A 20,149-nucleotide genomic window follows, 5' to 3' on the forward strand; every position below is an offset into this window, starting at 1 on the left:
GGATGAGGTGGGTTACTTTCATTTTGGAGAATCTGGTCTAAAAAATAGGCTCTAATCTGTAATATCCAAAAATATGTTCGAACCATCCAAGGAAGCAGCAATGCATTTATAAGCAGCTTCATTTGGGTGCTTTGCCTTTTTACTGCCTTCAATTGCATATCCTTCTTGGGAAGGGCATTATTCTCAAACATTAGACCTTTACAGATGGCACTTGGAGGGTATTTATAAATTATTTGATATGGTCACTATGGCCTCCATGGATAAGAAGCATAAGGCAGGGGTGGGCAAACTTTTTGGCCCAAGGGCCACACTGGGGTGCGAAACTGTATGGAGGGCCAGATATAGAAGGCTCCCACTACTTCCCACCCCCTGACTGCCCCCCTCAGAACTTCCCACCCATCCAACCCCACCCCGCTCCTTGTCCCCTGACCGCCCCCTCCCAGGTCCCCCACCCCTAACCGCCCCCCAGGACCCAACCCCTATCTAACCCCCCCGTACCCTGTCCCCCCCAGAACCTCTGCCCTATCCAACCACTCCCTGTTCCCCATCCCCTGACAGCTCCCCGGGACCCTGTGCCCCAGCCCCCTTACCATGCTGCTCAGAGCAGCATGTCTGGCAGCCGCACTGCGGCCAGAGCCAGATACGCTGCCCTGCATGAGCGTGCAGCCCTGTCGCCCAGAGTGCTGCCTGAGTGGCTGCGGGGGAGGGGCCGGGGGCTAGCCTCTGGGGCCAGGAGCTCAGGGGCCAGGCAGGACGGTCCCACAGGCTGTAGTTTGCCCACCTCTGGTATTAAGGTGAGCTATTACCAGCAGGAGTGGGGTGGGAGGGACCTTTTGTAGTGATAATCAAGGTGAGCCATTGTCAACTGCTGGAAATGGCCCACCTTGATTATCACTACAAAAAGGTGTCCCGTTCCTCCTTCGCCCCCTCCCCTCCGCTGGTAATAGCTCACCTTAAGTGATCACTCTGGTTACAGCATGTATGGTAACACCCATTGTTTCATGTTCTCTATGTATATAAATCTCCCCACTGTATTTTCCACTGAATGCATCCGATGAAGTGAGCTGTAGCTCACGTAAGCTTATGCTCAAATAAATTTGTTAGTCTCTAAGGTGCCACAAGGACGCCTTTTCTTTTTGCGAATACAGACTAACACAGCTGCTACTCTGAAACAACAAAAGGTTCTCTAGGACAGATTATGCCCTCAGCGATAACTGTACAAGCCTACAGTCTTCAGTAGGTTTAAGCAGGGTATGTCCCTGGAGGCATGAAGTCAAAAGAAAGTGAAGCATTCTTCTTCCAGTTTACTATAAAAAGGTACTGCTGTAAATAGATCAGTGGTTCTCAAAACTGACGGGCCACTTGAAAATTGCTGAGGGTCTTGGCAGACCACTTAATGATCTTTCCAAATGTTCTTTGTACTGTTAGCTAACTATTGTAAAGCGCTTTAGATAAGAGCGCTATACAAAAAAATCTTAAACATTTTTGTGTTCTACAAATAAAAGGGCACAACTCATTTTAATATCAGTACCTTACCTTTCTAATTTGATGGATGTGCCCTCTGTCCCCCACCATGGCAGCCCGCTGGGCTGGGAAGTGGGGGAGGGTCACTCCCTCTCTCCCCCAAAGCAGCAGCCCCCAAGCTAGGGCTGGAAAAGAGGGCTTCCTCTTCCCGGCAGTCACAGTCCCGGAGCTGGGGAAAGTCACCTTTTTCTGGCTGCCACAGCCCCACACGTCCCAGTTTTCCCCACCCCCTCTTCTCATCCCATTGCCCCTCCCACCTACCCTCCTATTCCCCCCCCCACCAAGGCCACCACCTCACCTTACATGTGTGTCTTCTCCAGGGTCCAGGCACCTAATTAGTGGAATCACGCCTGCACAGCTCCACTAATTAGGTGAGTGGCCCTTCGTTCTCTTGTGTACGGACACCCAGGCACGTACCTTAGTGCGAACTGTCTGTGGACCACAGTTTGAAAACCTCTGAAATAGATCATTTTTGACCTCCACAGAGCATTGCTACAAATTATGTTATTGGAAAGGCTAACACCATGCTTATGCCCTAAATTTCACAAAGCAATGAGTGTTAATAAAAAATCTTTAGGATCGTTAATATATAGATATGAGCCCATTAATACCACATAAAATAGGTGGTTTGATTTAGTCTCCCACAAATGCATTGACTAAACACCAGCAAATCAGGAAATGAATGAAGTGGCCTCAAGAGATTCAAATGCACACAGGATTTTTGGCCCCGTGACTTCATCAGTTTCCTGTCAAAACTTCAGCCTTCTCTAAACTGGCTTTTGCTACACCGGCTTTCGCTGTTGCCTTCTTTCTCATATACTAGAGAATGAGAAAAATATTAACCATTATAAACATCTCCCATGATGACTGCATTGTATATAGTTCAGAAAATTTCTTCTAGAGTCAGTGATTCAAAGATATGGTTGTTTGTATATAAATACTAAACAACAAGAGCTGTAAGAGAAATAGGGTGGAAATTGATATCTAGTATTCTTCTCTTAAAAAGGCAGAGTCATTGGGACTGGATTATTAGCAAGAGCATCCCCTCCTCCCCCTGCAATCTCCAGATTGAGACAGTTTGCTATTATTATGCCTATCCTAAGTGGATAAGGCTAGAAAAGTGACCTTTTTTAAAAAAAAAAAAAAAAACACACACATGTAGTTTATTTCACTTAACTTTTTCCTTCCCCTGAGCGGTATAATTATTCACATTCCCAACAATTGAGACATTTTCCTTCCTCATTTTTAAAATACCAATTTCTCCACAATTTTCAGAGTTGGGGGCTTGGGGGAGAAGGAGAAAGATGACTGTAAGATAATTTTCTCAAGGCTGAAGAATAGACCAGACAAGACTCCTTAGACTGTGTTAATACCACTCTCCATCAGGCTAATGGGATTGCTGTTGAGCAATACAAGTCACCCTTGTCTCACAGAGCTGAGCAGACTAAATCAAAAGCACTTGCTAGTTTGAGAGAGACCAGGAATCAAGGCTGTATCTATCTCCCACACACCTGTGTGGAACACTCAACAGGACACGTTCTACATTTCTGAACTGTGATATTTTCAGTTTGTTTTGATTTAAGTTATCAGCACGCATCCCAAAAGTCCTGGTAATAGATATTTATCTTGCAGGGTTTTTCCACCATGAAATACCATACCTCAACCATTTTCAAGTTGATCCTATGACTTCAATGCATTTGGAAAGGGAGTCTTGATTATTCGTAGTGAGCACATGACAGGAACAGCTTTGTAACATTTGGACTATGTTTTGGAAAAACAGTTGTGTACTTTAAATCATGTTTGATAAATATTTTAAAATATTTATAAAGGGTATAGAAAAGCAATTTTGAAACAAGTTCTATTTTTTGCTCATATGTTTTAAAACTCTGCTAGCAGAGTTTTAATATTGCTAATTTGTTAGTCTCTAAGGTGCCACAAGTACTACTTTTCTTCTAACAGGAAAGAGACTTAAGAAACCAGACCCCAAAAGATAGCTGCATTCTTCAAAGGCCTAAATTAATGGCTTTTTATGTGTGATACTCATTGTAATGTTTATCAATCAGCATGAGGCAACTGAAACCAAACAAGAAAGTGTCAGTCTTGTTCACCAATCATTTCTACATTACAAAAGAAGCTTGAAAACTAGTGGGAACTCCAGCCTTTCTACAAAGTGTTTTTGGGCTTAAAGCAGTGACAGCAGAACCACTGAAAATAGCAATTCCTCCATTTAAACGCAGCATTCATCTACCCAGATCATCCCCCCCCCCTCCGCCCTTCACCCATTTAAAGATTCCCAAGCTTCTCTTTTTACTGTTATGGTTACAGCGCAGAGGGAAGGGTTTAAACTTGGCAAAGTAACATGTAGCATCTGTAACCACATTTGCCTTGTGGGCATCGGAAGACGATGAATCCCACATTCCTGCCTTTGAAGCTATCCAAACGGCAGCTCGCAAGGCAGGGAGCTCGGAGAGGAGTTTCCTGGCTCTTTCCTGCCGAGCCGGGCCCGAGAACTCCCCGCGGAGGGAGACACGTAGGGCCGCGGCGAGCAGAGGGCAGATGTCATGTTTTGGCTGCCAGCGCCCCCGAAGGCGCCTCCCAGGCGGAGGTAGGTAGCGAGGTGCCCGCACCGACGCCCCTGCACGCACTGCAGGGAGCCAGGACTTCCCCGCCGGGCCCCACTGCAGGCAGGACCGAGCCGCCGCAGGCAGCGCGTCCCCTCCCGCGCCGGGCAGGACCCCCACCGCCAGAGGCAGCGCCCGGCCCAGGGGGCTCCGCAGGGCCGCCCGCCGCAGCGCGAGGCCGCCCAGGCCACTCACCGTCTCATGGCAGCGCGGAGGGAGGAGGCGCGGGGCGGCGGCGGGCCCGGGGCGCTAGAGGCGGGCAGCCCTCGCCATGGGGCGGCGGCGAGACCTCCCCGCGCCGCTGCGCTCTAATCACGGCGCTTCCCCTGGGCCAAGCCCGGCCGCATCCCCCCAGCCCTGCCCGCGGGGACTCGGCGGCGGACGACGACGGGGGAAGCGCACAGAGGGACGAGACGCCGGAGAGCCAAAGTTCCCCGCGGCGGCAGGAGGGGCCGGGATGCGGCTCCTGCGGCGGGAGTGGGAGGAGGAAGTGGCTGCTCCCCGCTCTGCCAATGGACGCCCGGCGCTGTAATTAATAACCAGGCACATCATTTCCTCCCGGCTCCAGCCCGGCGCGCTGCCCCGCCTCGCCCCCTGCCGGCCGGCCGGCGCGGCGCACCCTGCCCGGCCATGTTCGCAGCCCGGCGCCCGGCCGGCCCCTCCGCGCCCCGGGTGAGTGTAAAGTCGCCGGTGCCGGCCCCAGGGCAGACGCGGAATGCGGTGTAAACCCGGCTGATGTGGATTGAGTTTAATGCAGCCCGCCTGCAGCCATAGGCGGCGCCGCCTGGTTTAAGAGTGCCCCTGCCAGCCCCCAGCAGTCAGAAGCGTTGAGTCAGACCCCCACCAGAAGTCATGACATTGACTTGAAAAGTAATAACTTTAGCGGCCTCCCATGTCTGAGCCATTAGGATGCACTTTGGTCACACGCTCCAGCTTTCCTCTGCAATCAGGAGGGCTAGAAACCCGCTTTTTTAAAAGTGGAGGTGTATTGCCAGGACTCCAGGAGCCGTGACTTTAAGCAAAGCGCCAACTATTCCATGACTCAGCCTGAAATGGCAAGAGCTGGCCACACAACCACACTGTGTTTTGCTCCAGTTTAACTACATCTCTTAAAAACTGATTTAATGTTACACAGATGCAACTTTGGCTACAGACAAGTCCCCAGAGAGGGCACCCATAGAACTGCTCCGACAGCACCTCCACCAGAGAGCAGGTCAGGGGCACCTGATAGCTCGAGAGTACACACTCACACCAGGGAGCTGCCAGAGATATTCTGTTGTGCTCATGCACATTCATACCAGATGACAGGTTTCAGAGTAGCAACCGTGTTAGTCTGTATTCGCAAAAAGAAAAGGAGTACTTGTGGCACCTTAGAGACTAACCAATTTATTTGAGCATAAGCTTTCGTGAGCTACAGCTCACTTCATCAGATGCTCACGATGTAGCTCACAAAAGCTTATGCTCAAATAAATTGGTTAGTCTCTAAGGTGTCACAAGTATTCATACCAGAGAGACAAGTAGAAAACTTTTGAGGCAATGAGCCCCAACAGTACAGACAGTGTCATCACAGATCTTGTTTCCCTTTACTCCTTCAGCTTTGGATTCCTTTCTGCTCCTCTTGCCCCTGTTAAAGATCCTGCTCCTCTCTGGCTCCCGCAAAATGTACTGCAAATTGAACGGAAGAAATAATACATAGTACATGCAACTATCCTAAATCACAGGATGCGTTGAAATTGTGCATTCAGAGCTGCATTTCTTGACATTCAGGAGGCAGTGGGTGAGGAGGAGGGACAAGAGGGAAGGTGAGGGTACAAAGTCAGCATTCGTCCATGTTTCTGTGAACTAACTTAGGAACATTTGGCCAATTTCTGCCCTCAGGTACGCCTGCATCCCTATTAAAGGTACTGTGCAATGGGCTTGGGGAGCTGAGCTATAATTGGGGAAAGAATCACTAGACCAATGAGTCTGTTCCACTGGCAAGCACAGGTTACAGCCCCCCATAAAAGACACATCAGATAATTTGGTGCAGGATGTGCAGTAAAGTTTATAGGGCCATGCGTGAGGCAAGATGTATGGTAAACTCAGGATAACTGCCACAAAGAACAGGATATATTTATGGGGGTATAGGATGTCATTTTTGAGTAGTACACTTGGTTGGTTGTTACTACTTGGGAGCCAGGAGCTTTAGCATATGACAGGGAAATCTAGAAGGTTTTGTCATTAGGAAACAGAAAAGGATGGTCCCTCCCCCAATTCATCGCTCAGGATGGAGGGGGAGGACATAGGAGCATGTTAGGAGGTAATACCCACAAAGTGTGGGGAAGGAGGGCAGGACTATTCAGCTGGTTACTCAACATGCCTTGGACTGGCTCTGAACTGATTTAAAAATTTTATTAAAGCTAATGTTAAAATTATATAATATACAGGTTAAGGAAATAGTGTCTGCACCTCTATTACATTAGATTTAGCCAAGAAACATCAGGTGCCACATTTTCTCTCTTTTTCTACATTCAATATAAAGTCTCAACATGTTAGGTCAGGTCTACACTAAGGGTATGTCTAAACTGCAAAGAAAAACCTGCAACACCAACTCTCAGAGCCTGGGTCAATGGACTCAGGCTGCAAGGCTAAAATTGCAGTGAAGATATCTGGGCTTGAGCTGGAGCCTGGGCTCTGAAACTCGGGGAGTGGGGAGGGTTCCAGAGCCCAGGCTCCAATCTAAGCCCGAATGTCTGCACTGCTCTTTTTAGCCCCACAGCCTGAGCCTTGCAAGCCTGAATCAATTGACTCAGACTCCAAGACTTGGTGTCACAGGTTTTTCTTTGGAGTGTAGACATACCTTAAGAGTGCTTTGCCATTATACCTATACTTGTATATTATACTGGCGAAGCGCTCCACATGTGGACACAGCTTAGACCAGCAAAAACAATTTTGGCAGTCTAGCTTATTCCAGTCCCACTGAGCAAAACAAGCTATAATTGGCAAAAGATAAAATTGCCAGTATATCTATATCCACACTAGCAGCTTTCGCTGGCATGACAATTCCACCTTGTCACAACCCTGACCAATTTAACTATGCTGACAAAAGCTTGTCATATTGCTCTGCACTCAGATTCTTTCAGGTATGAGTTTATACCTGGAAGAATCTAATAGACAATTCCATAGGCTGCTCTGTTACCCAGGTTCATCTCAGGGAGATACAACCACATAAATTAAAAGCAGAATCTGGCCCCTAATATTGTTACTCATGGCCATTCTACACTTAACATTTTGCTGGCCTAGCTATGTCAGGAGTGTGAAAACAACACATCCCTAACCAACATAGTCACTCTGGCAGAAGCTCTAGGGCAAACACAGTTGTGCCAGCAAAAAAGTTCCTGTGCTGGCATAACTTATTTTGCTCAGAAAACTGGCATAAGCTATACCAGTTGGCCACATTAAGCTGCACCCACACTGGAGAGTTTTACCAACATAGCTGTACCACTATATTGCTATACCAGCAAACCCTTTCTAGTATAGACAAGGTCTCAGTGATATTTCCTCAATAAAAAATGTTTTTTATTAAACTTAGATTTGATATATGGGAGAGTAATCAAATAAAGATGGAATTTGTAGAGCAAAATGGAAATGTTGGCTGTAGTTCAGGAGACAGTTTGGAAAGTAGGAAAATGCAACATCTGGGGCTCATCACAAGAGGCAGTTTACAAACTCAGGATGGGGAAGAGGTTTTGGTGCTAATGAAAAAAATTGCTCATCTGGACTCTCTCTGGAATCTCACAACTAATTGCTTTAACAGGCAACGATCAACTAAAAATCATACCATTATAAAATGTGCAGTATAATGTTTTCGATTAGCGGTAAGTAGACACAATCATAAGAATAATATGAGCCACTTTGTTGATTGTTTTCTGTTTTCATAATCTCTGTACTAAAGAATGAAATATGCAAAAGTTGGATTCATCTTTTGACTGTCATCTGTTGCTGGCAAATTATTTCTTAGTTTCTTCCATCTTGTCACTGTAGACATGAAAAATAAATTAATAAATATTAATAAAACATATATAATGAACTTCACCACAGAATTAAATGTATTTATAACAACAAAATATTCTACCAACAGTTATGCTGGAGATTCTGGCAGTTATGTTGTTCTTTAGTAAGATCATAGAGGATCCTAGTTTAATTCATCCAATCAGTTGATCCATATGTCTGCCTCATGGTAATGCACTGAAGTGACTGAATAGGAAAATAAATTGATTCATGGATATTTTTGTAAATAAAAAAGACAAGTTTGGTTTCTGGGTTTATGTCATTTCTGGGTAGTTTTACAATCACTGAATACTCACATGAATCATGAAAGTTAGATGAATTTTAGCATGAATATTATTCACGAGTATTTGTAGCAGAAGTGTGTTATTTATTTGTAAATTATTCTCCCATTTAAAATGTTTGTCACCCACAGAGTGGAAACACTAACATTTATTTAGGTGACCAACCACACAATACAGATATTGAATTGTCAAAGTGAAAAGTTTGCAAATTACCCATAGTCTGAAAAATAATTGTCCAAACTATCCAGCGAATACACATATGGATAACTAATACAAAGAGAATTGAGCTCAGTTTTGTTAATGGTTCACTAAACCATGAGGCTTACTTCATAACAAATACAATTCATACTCAATAGTTCGACCTGCTCTGTAACAAATAACAAAGATACTTTTACTATGGTTACAGAACAGTAACCAGTTTTAATTTCTGAAATGAGTCCTTAATGTTTCTTTCTATAAATAATAATATACTTTGATCTGTTTCTGTAAACATCAGATAACTTATTTTAATTCACTTTAAATTGCAGCAGACTCTGGAGAAAGGTGCTTTTATGCTCAGTAGTGAGGCCCACAAAACCTGAATTATGTAGAAGCTGGTATAGAAAATCCTCTGACATGCAAACAAATGTCAGACAAAACATTATAGCTAATTTCCCTGAATGTTTAAGTGGATTAACCCCCAGCGAGGCAGCATGAACTCACACGCACTACACATGCTTGCACAATTTGGAAAATTAAAATGCGAGGAAACTATGATGTATCATGTCACCAGGTCTGTTTTTATTATTCATAATCCTCTGAGAACTCTTCAAGTAAGAGTGTTAATCCAAAGAGGAGAAAAACACATAACTTAATGATGCCAAGGATTACTTGTTCACATGGCCTGGTCTATGCTCAGTTTTTACACCAATGTAGGTCAGGCTCAAACTACAACAATATAAATACCTTTATATTGATACAACTGTGTCCACACCAATGGGTGGCACCAATTTAACTAAATCAGTTTTGCTACTGATTTAATTGGTGCAAAATCTGAGCCTAGACCAGGCCTACATGTTAAGCACAGATCAGTATCTGTACTGGGAGATCTCTGACTAACTAAGGGCTTGTCTACACTTATAGCACTGCAGCGGTGCAGCTGCACCAGTGCAGCTGTAACGCTTAGGCCCCGTCTACACTGGCAAGTTTCTGTACAGTAAAACGGGTTTCTGCCCTGTAACTCCCGAGGTGTACATGCTGCCAAGCCACTTAGTGCGCAGAAACTGTGCAGTTGTAGCACTCTAAAAAAACCACCCCGACGAGAGGCGTAGGCTACAGCGCTGCAGTGCCAGTGTAGACACCATGGCGATTACAGCGCTGCGATTGGCCTCCAGGAGGTGTCCCACAATGCCTGTTCTCACCTCTCTGGTCATTGATTTGAACTCTACTGCCCTCAGGTGACCAACAGTCATCCCCACCCCGTACATTCCTTTGCAAATTTGGAAGTCCCCTTCCTGTTTGCTCGGTGATGCATGCAGTGGTCTTAGCGCATCTTTCCAGGTGGCCATGCCTGCTCCACGCACCAGGTGATTCCCCGCTTGGAGCAATGCCAAGCTGCTGGACCTGATCGGGAATTTGGGGAGAGGAGGCTGTCCAGTCCCAGCTGCGCTCCAGCCATAGGAATTATGATACCTAGGGACAGATTTCACGATGCATGACAGAAAGGGGCCATGACTGGGACACACTGCAGTGTAGGGTAAAAGTGAAAGAGCTGCGGAACGCCTACCACGAGCTGCCAGTTCTACAAAAAGCTGGACATGATACTCGGTGGCGACCCCACCTCCACTGCGAAGGCCCCTGTGGATACTTCATTGGCTCATGTGCTAGTCGAGAGTGGACCAAGCCAGGAGGAGGAAATCTTGGATGAAGAGGGGAAGGGGGTCCCAGAGGCAGAGGATGGCTCAGGGGCCAGAGATGCATGCAGTCAGGAACTCTTTTCTACCCCGGAGGAGCCTAGCCAGTCACAGCAGTCGGATCTTGGTGAAGCACAAAGTGGAGAGGAGGCCCCTGGTAAGTGGATCTGATTTGGGGAATTGCTAAAGCGATTTGTTGGGGGCAGGAGAGTTGCAGAAAGCAGGCTTGTCTCCCACCACATGCCTAGTCTGAGTGGTGGAACAAGCTGTTGATAGACTCCCTCACTTCATGGGAATCTCCCTCAGAGATCTCCAGGAAACTCTCTTGGAGATACTGGGCAATCCGCCGCTGCAGGTTCCTTGGCAGAGCTGCTTTGTTTCTTGCCCCATTAACAGTAACTTTCCCATGCCACTGTGCCATCACGGGGGGCGGGGGAGGGGGGGACGACCATTGCTGCACACAGGTGAGCCACATAGGGGCCAGGGCGGAAGCCACAGGCTTGGAGAAGATCCTCCTTTGATTCCCTGCTCACCCTCAGCAGTGAGATATCTTCCATAATGATCACACCCTGTGGAAAGTGTGGAGACAGGAATGATTATCAAAGCCCCCCCCCCCCCCATACAGTGCTAGCTCTCCCCAAGAGCCACATGCCCAGCATACAGCAGGGTCCGAGAAGAGTGATTCACCCTGCCCCTGCAGCTACTCACCATTTTGGGGGGCTTGTGGCTCTTGTGTGCTTGCCTGGGGTCAGCCAGTTAGTGACAGGTGTGTGAGTACTGCCTGTGTTTTAAAGCACTGAATCAGTGTTGTGTATGTTGCAAACAATACTGCTTCTGTAAAATGATGCATTTAAACTTCACAGAGATGACCTTGGGAGGCCAGCCTCCCTTATCGGTGGTAGAACGGCTGTGCAGAATTAGAAAGCAGCCACGAAGAACTAAGGAGGACCTTCTGCATGAGGTTATGATGCACTCCGCTGCTGAGAAACAGGAATTGAAGGAGTGGCAGGACAACGAGAAGAGGGACCCAAAGGAGAACGTGGCACACCAGAATGAAGCCATGGAGCGGCTCATAAATGTTATGGAGCGCCAAGTAGACACGCTCCAGGAGATACTAGCTCTTCAAACTGAGCAACTCCGCGCCCGCCCTTCCCTGCAGCCACTGTCACAAAACTCTTTCCCATGTGCCTCCCACACACACACACCGCCAACACACTGTTATCAACTTCCTGGCTCCACTCTCTACCCACAGCATTCCACTCCTCCCTCCTCACAGTCCGGCAGTGTGTACTCCCACAACCCACTGCACTCCACACCCATCCCTCTGCGGTTTGGCCCTGCTGAAATACAGCACCCGCTGCATTGTGCTCCAAAGGAGAAGGTTGGGTGTTATCCCTGGACATACACAAATCTGTAGCCATCCTGGGACCACTCCTCCTCTGGAGACCTTCTCTTCCCCCATTCCTCACCCTGCTGATGTATTTTTGTTGTTTGACTCTCTCCTCTGGTTGTTGTCTTTTAATAAAAGAATTGTGTTATTTTGAAAGCAATCTTTATTCTATTAAGTGAGAGCAAAAAGAGCACTGCAAAGCAACATACAATTATATTAAACCCCCTTATTGCATCATGTGCACCAATCACCTCCTAGCATTACAAGCACTGCAATCCTGAGCATAGCAGCAAATATTAGTGGCTTTCAGCTTCAAATTGCTGCCTCAAGGCATCCCTGACACTTATGGCCCCGCACTGTGCCCCTCTAATAGCCCTGATCTCTGGCTGTTCAAACTCAGCCTCCAGGCGCTGAGCCTCTCTGGTCCAGCCCTGAGTGAAGCCTTCACCCTTCCCTTCACAAATATTATGGAGCGTACAGCATGTGGCTATAAGCATAGGAATATTGTCATCGGCCCAATTCCCATACAGGCATCACCAGCGGGCTTTTAAACAATCAAATGCACACTCAATATTCTGCACTTGCTCAACCTGTTGTTGAACCGCTCCTTGCTGCTGTCAAGTTGCCCCGTGTATGGCTTCATAAGCCATGGCGTTAAGGGGTAGGCGGGGTCTCCGAGGATCACAATAGGCATTTCGACTTCCCCTACGGTGATGTTCTGGTCCAGGAAGAAGGTCCCCGCTTGGAGCTTCTTGAACAGGCCAGTGTTCTGAAAGATGCGTGCATCGTGCACCTTTCCGGACCAGCCTGTGTTAATGTACGTGAAATGCCCACTGTGATCCACAAGCGCCTGGAGAACCATTGAGAAATATCCCTTGCAATTAATGTACTCAGTGGCTAGGTTGTCTGGTGCCAGAATTGGAATATGCATGACATCTATCGCCCCTCTGCAATTAGGGAAGCCCATTTGTGCAAAATCATCCACAATGTCATGCATGTTGCCCAGAGTCATGATCTTTTGGAGCAGGATGCGATTAATGGCCCTGCACAAGTCCATCAACACAACTCTAACGGTCGAATTTCCCACTTCGAACTGGTTAGCGACCAATCGGTAGCAGTTTGGAGTAGCCAGCTTCCACAGTGTACTCACCATGCTCTTCTCCAGTGACAGGGCAGCTCTCATTCTCATGTCCTTGCGCCACAGGGCTGGGGCGAGCTCATCACACAGTCCCATGAATGTGGCTTTCCTCATGCGAAAGTTCTGCAGCCACTCTCATCATCCCAGACGTGACCCCACCACTCAGTGCTTGTTTCCCGACCCAAAAACGTCATTCCACTGTGGTCAGCACCGCCATGAATGCCACAAGCAATCTAGTGTCGTAGCTACTCTGCATGGCGAGATCAACGTCACACTCCTCTTGCCTTTGTAGTTTAAGGAATAACTCCACTGCCATTTGTAACGTGTTGGTCAGAGCGAGCAGCATACTGGTCAGCAGTTCAGGATCCACTCCTGCAGCCCGAAGAGGCAGGGTGTGCAGTACACAAACCGTTGAAAGATGGCGCCAAATGTGGATGAAAGCACAGGGATTGCCGGGATGTGAAGCAATGCATCACGGGGCATTGGGACATGACCCAGGATGCCCCACGACCCCCTCCGCCTTCCCATAAGTCTTAGCAGCAAAAGAGAAAGAGGTGCTCTGTGGGTTAGCTGCCCAGAGTGCACCACTGCAAGTGCCGCAAGTGTGAACACGCTATTGCGCAGGCAGCTGTCAGTGTATACACACAACAAAAGGTTTTCCTTTTGCGCTCTCTGAGCGGCGCTGTAACTGCTGGCACTGTAACTGCCAGTGTAGACATGCCCTTAGCTTCTCCTGTTGGCGTAGTTAATCCACCTTCCCGAGGGGTGGTAGCTATGTCAAAAGGAAAAGCACTCCCAGTAACATAACACTGTCTCCACCAGGGATTAGGTCAGTATAACTAGGTCGCTCAGGGGGGTGTGGACTTCCCACACCCCTGAGCGACCTCGTTATACTGACAGAAGTTTGTAGTGTAGACAGGGTTAACTCTTTAAAACACAAACCTAAATGAACTAGATGTTGATCTTAGCTACACTTAATTAATACCAGTGAAGCACTTGAAAGTGAAGGGGGAAACAAAATACAAAGTATTAAACAAATCTGAAAGACTCGGAGCAGACAAAATGGCAGGAATGCCCCAAACACTACTATCCTCCTTTTTGCACTCCATGTATCTTCCTAGCCCTAGTTCAGTCATAGCTAACATGATTCTGTTGCTAAGAGAAGTATATAGGGTTTTAAAACAACTACATAGATCCACTGGCCAAAATCCAGGCAATGAATATGTCTACACTACTGAGACTATACCGGCATAACTCCCAATTTAAACACAGCGTACTTCAATAGAAGGGGGTTTTTTTTGTGTCAGTGTAGGAACGAAACACCATGTCCCTAAACAACATTAGCTATGTCGATTTTGTTGTTACAGCCATGTTCCTGGTGGGGAGAAAGGTGTTTTTCACACCTCTGACTGACATAGCTACATTGGTATAAGTTTTAAATGTAGACCAGGCCCTAGAACAGAAGCAGCAGGTCTATTGTATATGCGGACCTATAGAGGCAACCTCTGAGGCTGTCTACAGTGGGAAAATTCAGGCCTCTGATTCTTCATGGGTCATAGAATGGGTGATGGGTAAGTTGTAGGGTAGACAGGATTCAGGGGTTTTTACCACTGTGCTGTCTAACCTGTCACAGTGATTAAAAAAAAGTCTGAGCCCTGTCTACACTATACCTACTACCATTAGGGCTGCACTGGTGGAGAAATTCAGGTTCCAATTTTCCAAGTTTAGACAAGGGCAGAAAGGCTGCAGAGGTGTTCCATGGCTTGGCCCATAGCTGGGAGAACGATTTTGTCCTTCCTTTCCCTATGTAGTTCCTTTGTGTTCAGCCCATTTCCCTGTACTCTGACTGGAACCAAATATGTTTTAATAGAGAAATTGCTAATAATGCCTTTAAAATCAATACAGGTAAGTCTAGATTTCAGGTAAAAGCCAGTAATTTTCCATAATACACTGCCAAATATTGCAGGGTGTGATATTCAAGTAGGTTGTGTGCGCACGTCCCAGATGAGAAAATACAACTCCAGCACAGATAATTTTCAAAAATAACCTAAAGTTAGGCTCCTACATCCATATTTAGGCACCAAAGTAAATAGCCACATTTTCAAAAGCACCCAGTGTCTCCAAGAGTTCAGTAGCTCCCAGCGAGGTTCCACGGGAGCTGTTGGCTACTCAGCACTTTTGAAAATCTGGCTACTTATTTAGGAGCCTAACTTCAGGAACTTGTTTTTCAAAATCTTGGTTGAAGAGCTTAACGTGCTTGTAATAAACAGGGTAATAGTCTTGGATTAAAAACCACTTCTGCCGAATGACAGGTTTCAAGAGATTTCCTATGAAAAGTGGGAACTGCAGCTAGTAAGAAAAATTTTGCATGATGGAGTTTCCATTCACTTTTGGCTTTTAGTAGATTGACTGGAGGTTCACAGACATTGATAACCAGCTAATCCACACAGCACAACTGTGCGGGAAACAGTCCTATAGTCGAGAGTAAACAATGTACCCACTTCTCCTTTGGTCAGCTTACCCACTTCTATTTTCACAGCTACACCATTGCAGGGGAAAACTGAGGTTAAGTGACTTATTCAAAGCCAAGTAAGGAATTGGTGTTAGAACCAGAATTAGAACTCAGCGGTTTCTGGCTTGCTATCTAGTGTAACTAGATCACATGTCATTTACATCCAGCTGATTTTATAGTGAATAGTAGAGTGGAAGAAAGAAATATGTAGGTGAATGAATCTCAGCATAAGCCATATACAGGTATGGTATTTATCGTTCCTTTGAGTATAACTTTCTACACATCATTATCGATAACTCCCTAGAAATTTGAAACTAAATTTTGACTCCTGAAAGTTTTTCCTCTATTGATGTGACTTATTATTGCATTAGGGTTGATCAAAAGTGCTCAGCTGTTATTACATATTTGATTATTATTTTTTTTTTTTCTTTCCTTAGAAAAAACAGCATTGAAACCTATGTTAAAAAATCACAAATCACCCATGTATTCAGTGGCCAGAGAAAATGGCTTGGAGTCAGGAGATGTGTTCCGGAGTCTGCCACTTATTTGCTTTGTGATCCTAGGCAAACTCACAATCTCTCCATGCCTCATTTTCCTCGCTAGTAAAATGGGGATAATGATAATAATTTTGTAGATCCTTTGATGAAAGGTTCTGTAAATTTGCAGTGTGTGTACATGGACTTTTCAATCACAAAGAGAGAATAAAAGGCAAGATTAAATTCTGTATCTCTCAACCTTGACAATGTCCCTTGAAGATAATCCTTTTTTTCCCACACAGTGTTCTGTACATCACTTTCTCCTACAGAATGTTTGCATTCCTAAGGGTTTAATAATGGTATATAGATGTGAAAGGGGTACTAAAATTCCCATTCAATGAGTTCAGAACAGCCCCACTAATTTTACTGCAGCTGTTATATTGCTTAGAGCTATATAACCCCTAGAAAACAACTTCAAACAGGATGTCACTACTTACATTTTGCTGTGGCATCACGTCCACAATCCTGTAGTATTTTCACGTGCAAAACTGTATTGACTTCATGTGCAGAACAAGTGCAGGATCACACCTCTTTTCAGTGCCGGGTTTACAATGGCGCCAGGGGCTCCATGGAGCTGGGCCTATGCTCAGAAGGGGCCCTAGCCTCCTCCGCTTGCACTGGCTCCCCACCCCCACCCACCATTTTTTCCTCTTGACCTGCCTGGCAGCTGGCCAAGGGCTCCTCTCCACCCCATGGCCTCCCTGCCAGCTTCTCTCTTCCCCCTGGCCGGACCCCACTGCACCTCCAGCTGCAGGCCTGTGGGGCCCCACCTGTTTCCCCGGAGAAGCCTGGCCAGTCTCGGCCGGTTGGGGGAGGGCAGTGTGGGGGGCTTAGTTGGACCCCTCCAGACAAATGGGTCCTGATGGAGCCCGGCAGGGGCAGGCCCTGGCCTGGCTGATCGCGCCACTTCCGAGGGGCTGGAGTGATTCCCCACCCCGTGTCCAGCTCTGGCTGCACTGGCAGTTCAGCCCGGCAAACACAGTTACCTCCCAGCAGGGCCGGTGAATGGGGCCGGGAGGCAGGGCTTGGGGGAGTGGGTCTCTAGAGGGCCTGGAGAGGGTGCTGGGCTGTGAGGGGGCGGGGAAGATCTGTGTGTTGGGGCACCAGGGAGTGGAGGTTCTGTGCGGGGTGCTGGACAGTTGTGGTGTTGTGCTGGGCATTTGTGGCAGGGTCCGGGGGGGAGGGAGGGCTTTGGCCATAGGGAATCGGGGGTGTATGTGTGTTCTGGTGTTGGGCTGTGTGGCATGGCATGGGCCCACCCCTGAGGGGAAGGGGCACGCTGGCAGGACAGGGCTGGGCTGACCACTCTGCTTCTGACAACTGCTGGTTTGTAAATAGTGCCTTTGCGCTGGGTGGAGCGAGGCTGCCCTTGCCATGCCATATTGCCCCTGACTGGCCCCTCGCTCTGGGGACCGACCCCCCCCCCCTCCCTGCGCCATACTCCATTGCCCCCATGGGGGAGCCCACATGTTTGGCGCTGAGCTCACCAAAGGTTAATCCAGCCCTGCCCCTTTTCACATATATTTGCTGGATCCCCGGCTTATAGATTTATAATCCTCAATGAAATTAGTGGAAGTTTTGCATACACAAGAACTGGTGGAGTTATAATAGTGGAGAAGAAATGTTTCCAAATTTTCCCACTATTAATATTTAGCATTTCTAACGTGTATTATCCTTAATTGTTACTATATGGGCCCAGCTCTGGTCCCTCTGAAACAAATGACAAAAATTCCATAGAATTTAACAGAAGCAGGATCAGGCCATTCAAGAATAACAAACTTTATTAAATCAGGTGAGGTGTCTGTGCTTCCACAGTTTTTATTAGTTCCCAATGTTTTCTCAATATTGTTTCAAATTTAAAATGTTATAATATTCATCAGGCCCCAAAAGCACTGAGGAGCTTTCAGGGCAGGCCCAGAACCTCAAAAGATGCCTGACTCCCACAAATAACTTTGAGGATCTGGGCCACTGTCTTCATATAGGGTTTATGAAGCACAATGGGGTCCTAAGGTAGATGGTAATACAAATATATAGGGGCTGATTTTGCCACCTTTGCTCATGTTGAATAGTATCTTAGACCCTGATACTGCAAGCACTTATCCATCTGAGTAGCTTTACTTATGTGAGTAGTGCCACTGATTTCAGTGGAACTACTTGAGGAGTAAGGAACAATTCAATCTGAGCATGGGGGCAGAATTAGACTCCAAATAATAAATAAATAATAACGATAATCTGTGATTGTTCTTAATTCACCTTTGCTTTGCAAAAATGGCACTTATTATTAAATTAAGCAAAACCATGTTCTCATAACATTAGCAGAATAACTGTCATTTTCATTCCATTTTTTAAAATAACACTTGCTTTGCTTTATAGACTCATCACAGACCATATTTTGTTTTTACGAAAACACTCCCCAAAATGCATTCAAGTTCTATAACTATAGAAGTTTTCTCTACAAAGCTATACACCTTCTCTTTTTTATGTTCTTGGTGTTATGCAGGAACAGCCAAATGTAATTTATTGAAATTATGTCAAAAAATAAATGATTAAAATTGTTCCCCCGCTGGGTACGAGAATTCATACAGTTGAGTCACAGTATATGCTGCTGAAAATATGGGGTTATAATGAAAACAGTAACAAACTTTTTACCATTGGAAACAACTAGTCTATAATACTAGGGATCTGATCGCTTAGAACTAACTTAATATCTGCTAAAAGTAATAGGGCAAGACTCACTATATAGCAAAATTCTGCACTTACAAACTTCTTCTCCATCAGCAGCTTGCAGTGTAAAATTAACAGGACACTGTTTTCCTTTACATGGAGTTTTCAGAGGACATCCTACATCAACAGAATGCTTTTGAAGAGCAGAACGAAACCCATTGCTTTATGGGGCTCTGTGGTACTTAGGGATGTGGTCAGCCTCGCCTTGTTTGTTCCTGAAGGTGTATATTCTGTGCACTGTCCAATTCCAACTCAGCATGCACTGTTTGTTTACCTCTAGTCCTTTTGGCTTAGTCATGCCCATTCCCATTCCAACTTGGCTAAAGAAGGTGCTTTCTTTGGCTACTGCTTCTATCATTTGGCATTTAAACATGCACTAGATCTCTCATTGGTAACATTTACAGGAGCAAAATATTTAGGGTCTAAGGCTTCGAACACATGTTTTTAGTGTCCCATTGCCAAGCACAGCTGAAAGTCCCATAAATTGATCTCTGTATTCACTTATGATCCTTGTCATCAAACAGAACTTCATCTTTAGTTATATCATGATAAGTAAGAGTTGGCAGAAGTGGTTATTTCTGATTAGTAGTTCACCAGTATATCACCCCATTCAATGGGTGCTGAAACCTAGGACACTTTTAAGGGACTCATCAGAAACTATTGGACTAGATCCACAAAGAGAACTTAGACTCAGCGCTGCACAACACCTAACTTAGGTGCTCTGCTACACAGTGGAATCCATACCTGTGGTTTAGGTGCCTAAACTCCCTATAAAATGCATGGGAAGAGTTAGACTCCTAAGAATGAGATTCACAAAAGCCAACAATTTGTGTGGGGAACCACCTAAACTAGCCAATGGGAAAAGCCCCACCCTCAAAACAAGTTAGGTACCTAATAGGAGGTGCTCCCCTCTGCTTGGGATTCACAGTCATGAACCCTCCCCTGGAGTTGGGTGCCCAAGCCAAGTCATTCCTTTATCACAGTGATGGGAGGGTGATGGAGCACTTTACCCAATAGCCCAGTGGTCAGAGCACTCACAATGGATGTTTAAGTCACCTGATATGGAAGAGGGACTTGAACCCAGGCCTCCTACTTTGCAGGTTACTCTTCTAATCACTGGATTATAGGCTATTTTGGGGGGCTGGACTCTCTCCATAACTCTATTGAAACTGTTCCACTTTGTATGAAACACTTAAATAGTCATTGGGCCAGAGAATGAGTGAGAATGACTGCATAGCCCGCTCACTTGGGAGACCCAGGTTCCTGACCCTGGTACAATGTCTGTCAAAGACCCATATCCCAGGTGAGTGCCCTATCCAATGTGCTATTTGGTAATCAACCAAACAACACAGTAATAATATATATGATGGCAAGACAGGTGGTATATAAAACAGAAGTAACAAATCACCTATAGAAAACACCAGGAGGCCCACAACAGCAAGCCAGGTTTTCCATGGTTTTGTTCGAGTATCTCTTGAATA

General features: G+C 46.1%; 1 protein-coding gene across 2 annotated transcripts in view; it reads right to left on the bottom strand.

Moving 5' to 3' along the window:
* Nucleotides 1–4,662, bottom strand: part of ACVR1 (activin A receptor type 1) — a 138,878-nt gene extending 134,216 nt beyond the window's left edge. For both annotated transcript variants that reach the window (XM_075117851.1, XM_075117852.1), the window contains exon 1: nucleotides 4,341–4,662. In XM_075117851.1, the coding sequence (XP_074973952.1) occupies nucleotides 4,341–4,348 (8 nt within the window). In that variant the 5' untranslated portion in view covers nucleotides 4,349–4,662. The remainder of the gene's footprint in view (nucleotides 1–4,340) is intronic.
* Nucleotides 4,663–20,149: the final 15,487 nt, after the last annotated feature.

This window comes from Caretta caretta, chromosome 11 (assembly GCF_965140235.1).
Source record: "Caretta caretta isolate rCarCar2 chromosome 11, rCarCar1.hap1, whole genome shotgun sequence".
In the NCBI taxonomy this organism is placed as follows: domain Eukaryota; kingdom Metazoa; phylum Chordata; order Testudines; family Cheloniidae; genus Caretta; species Caretta caretta.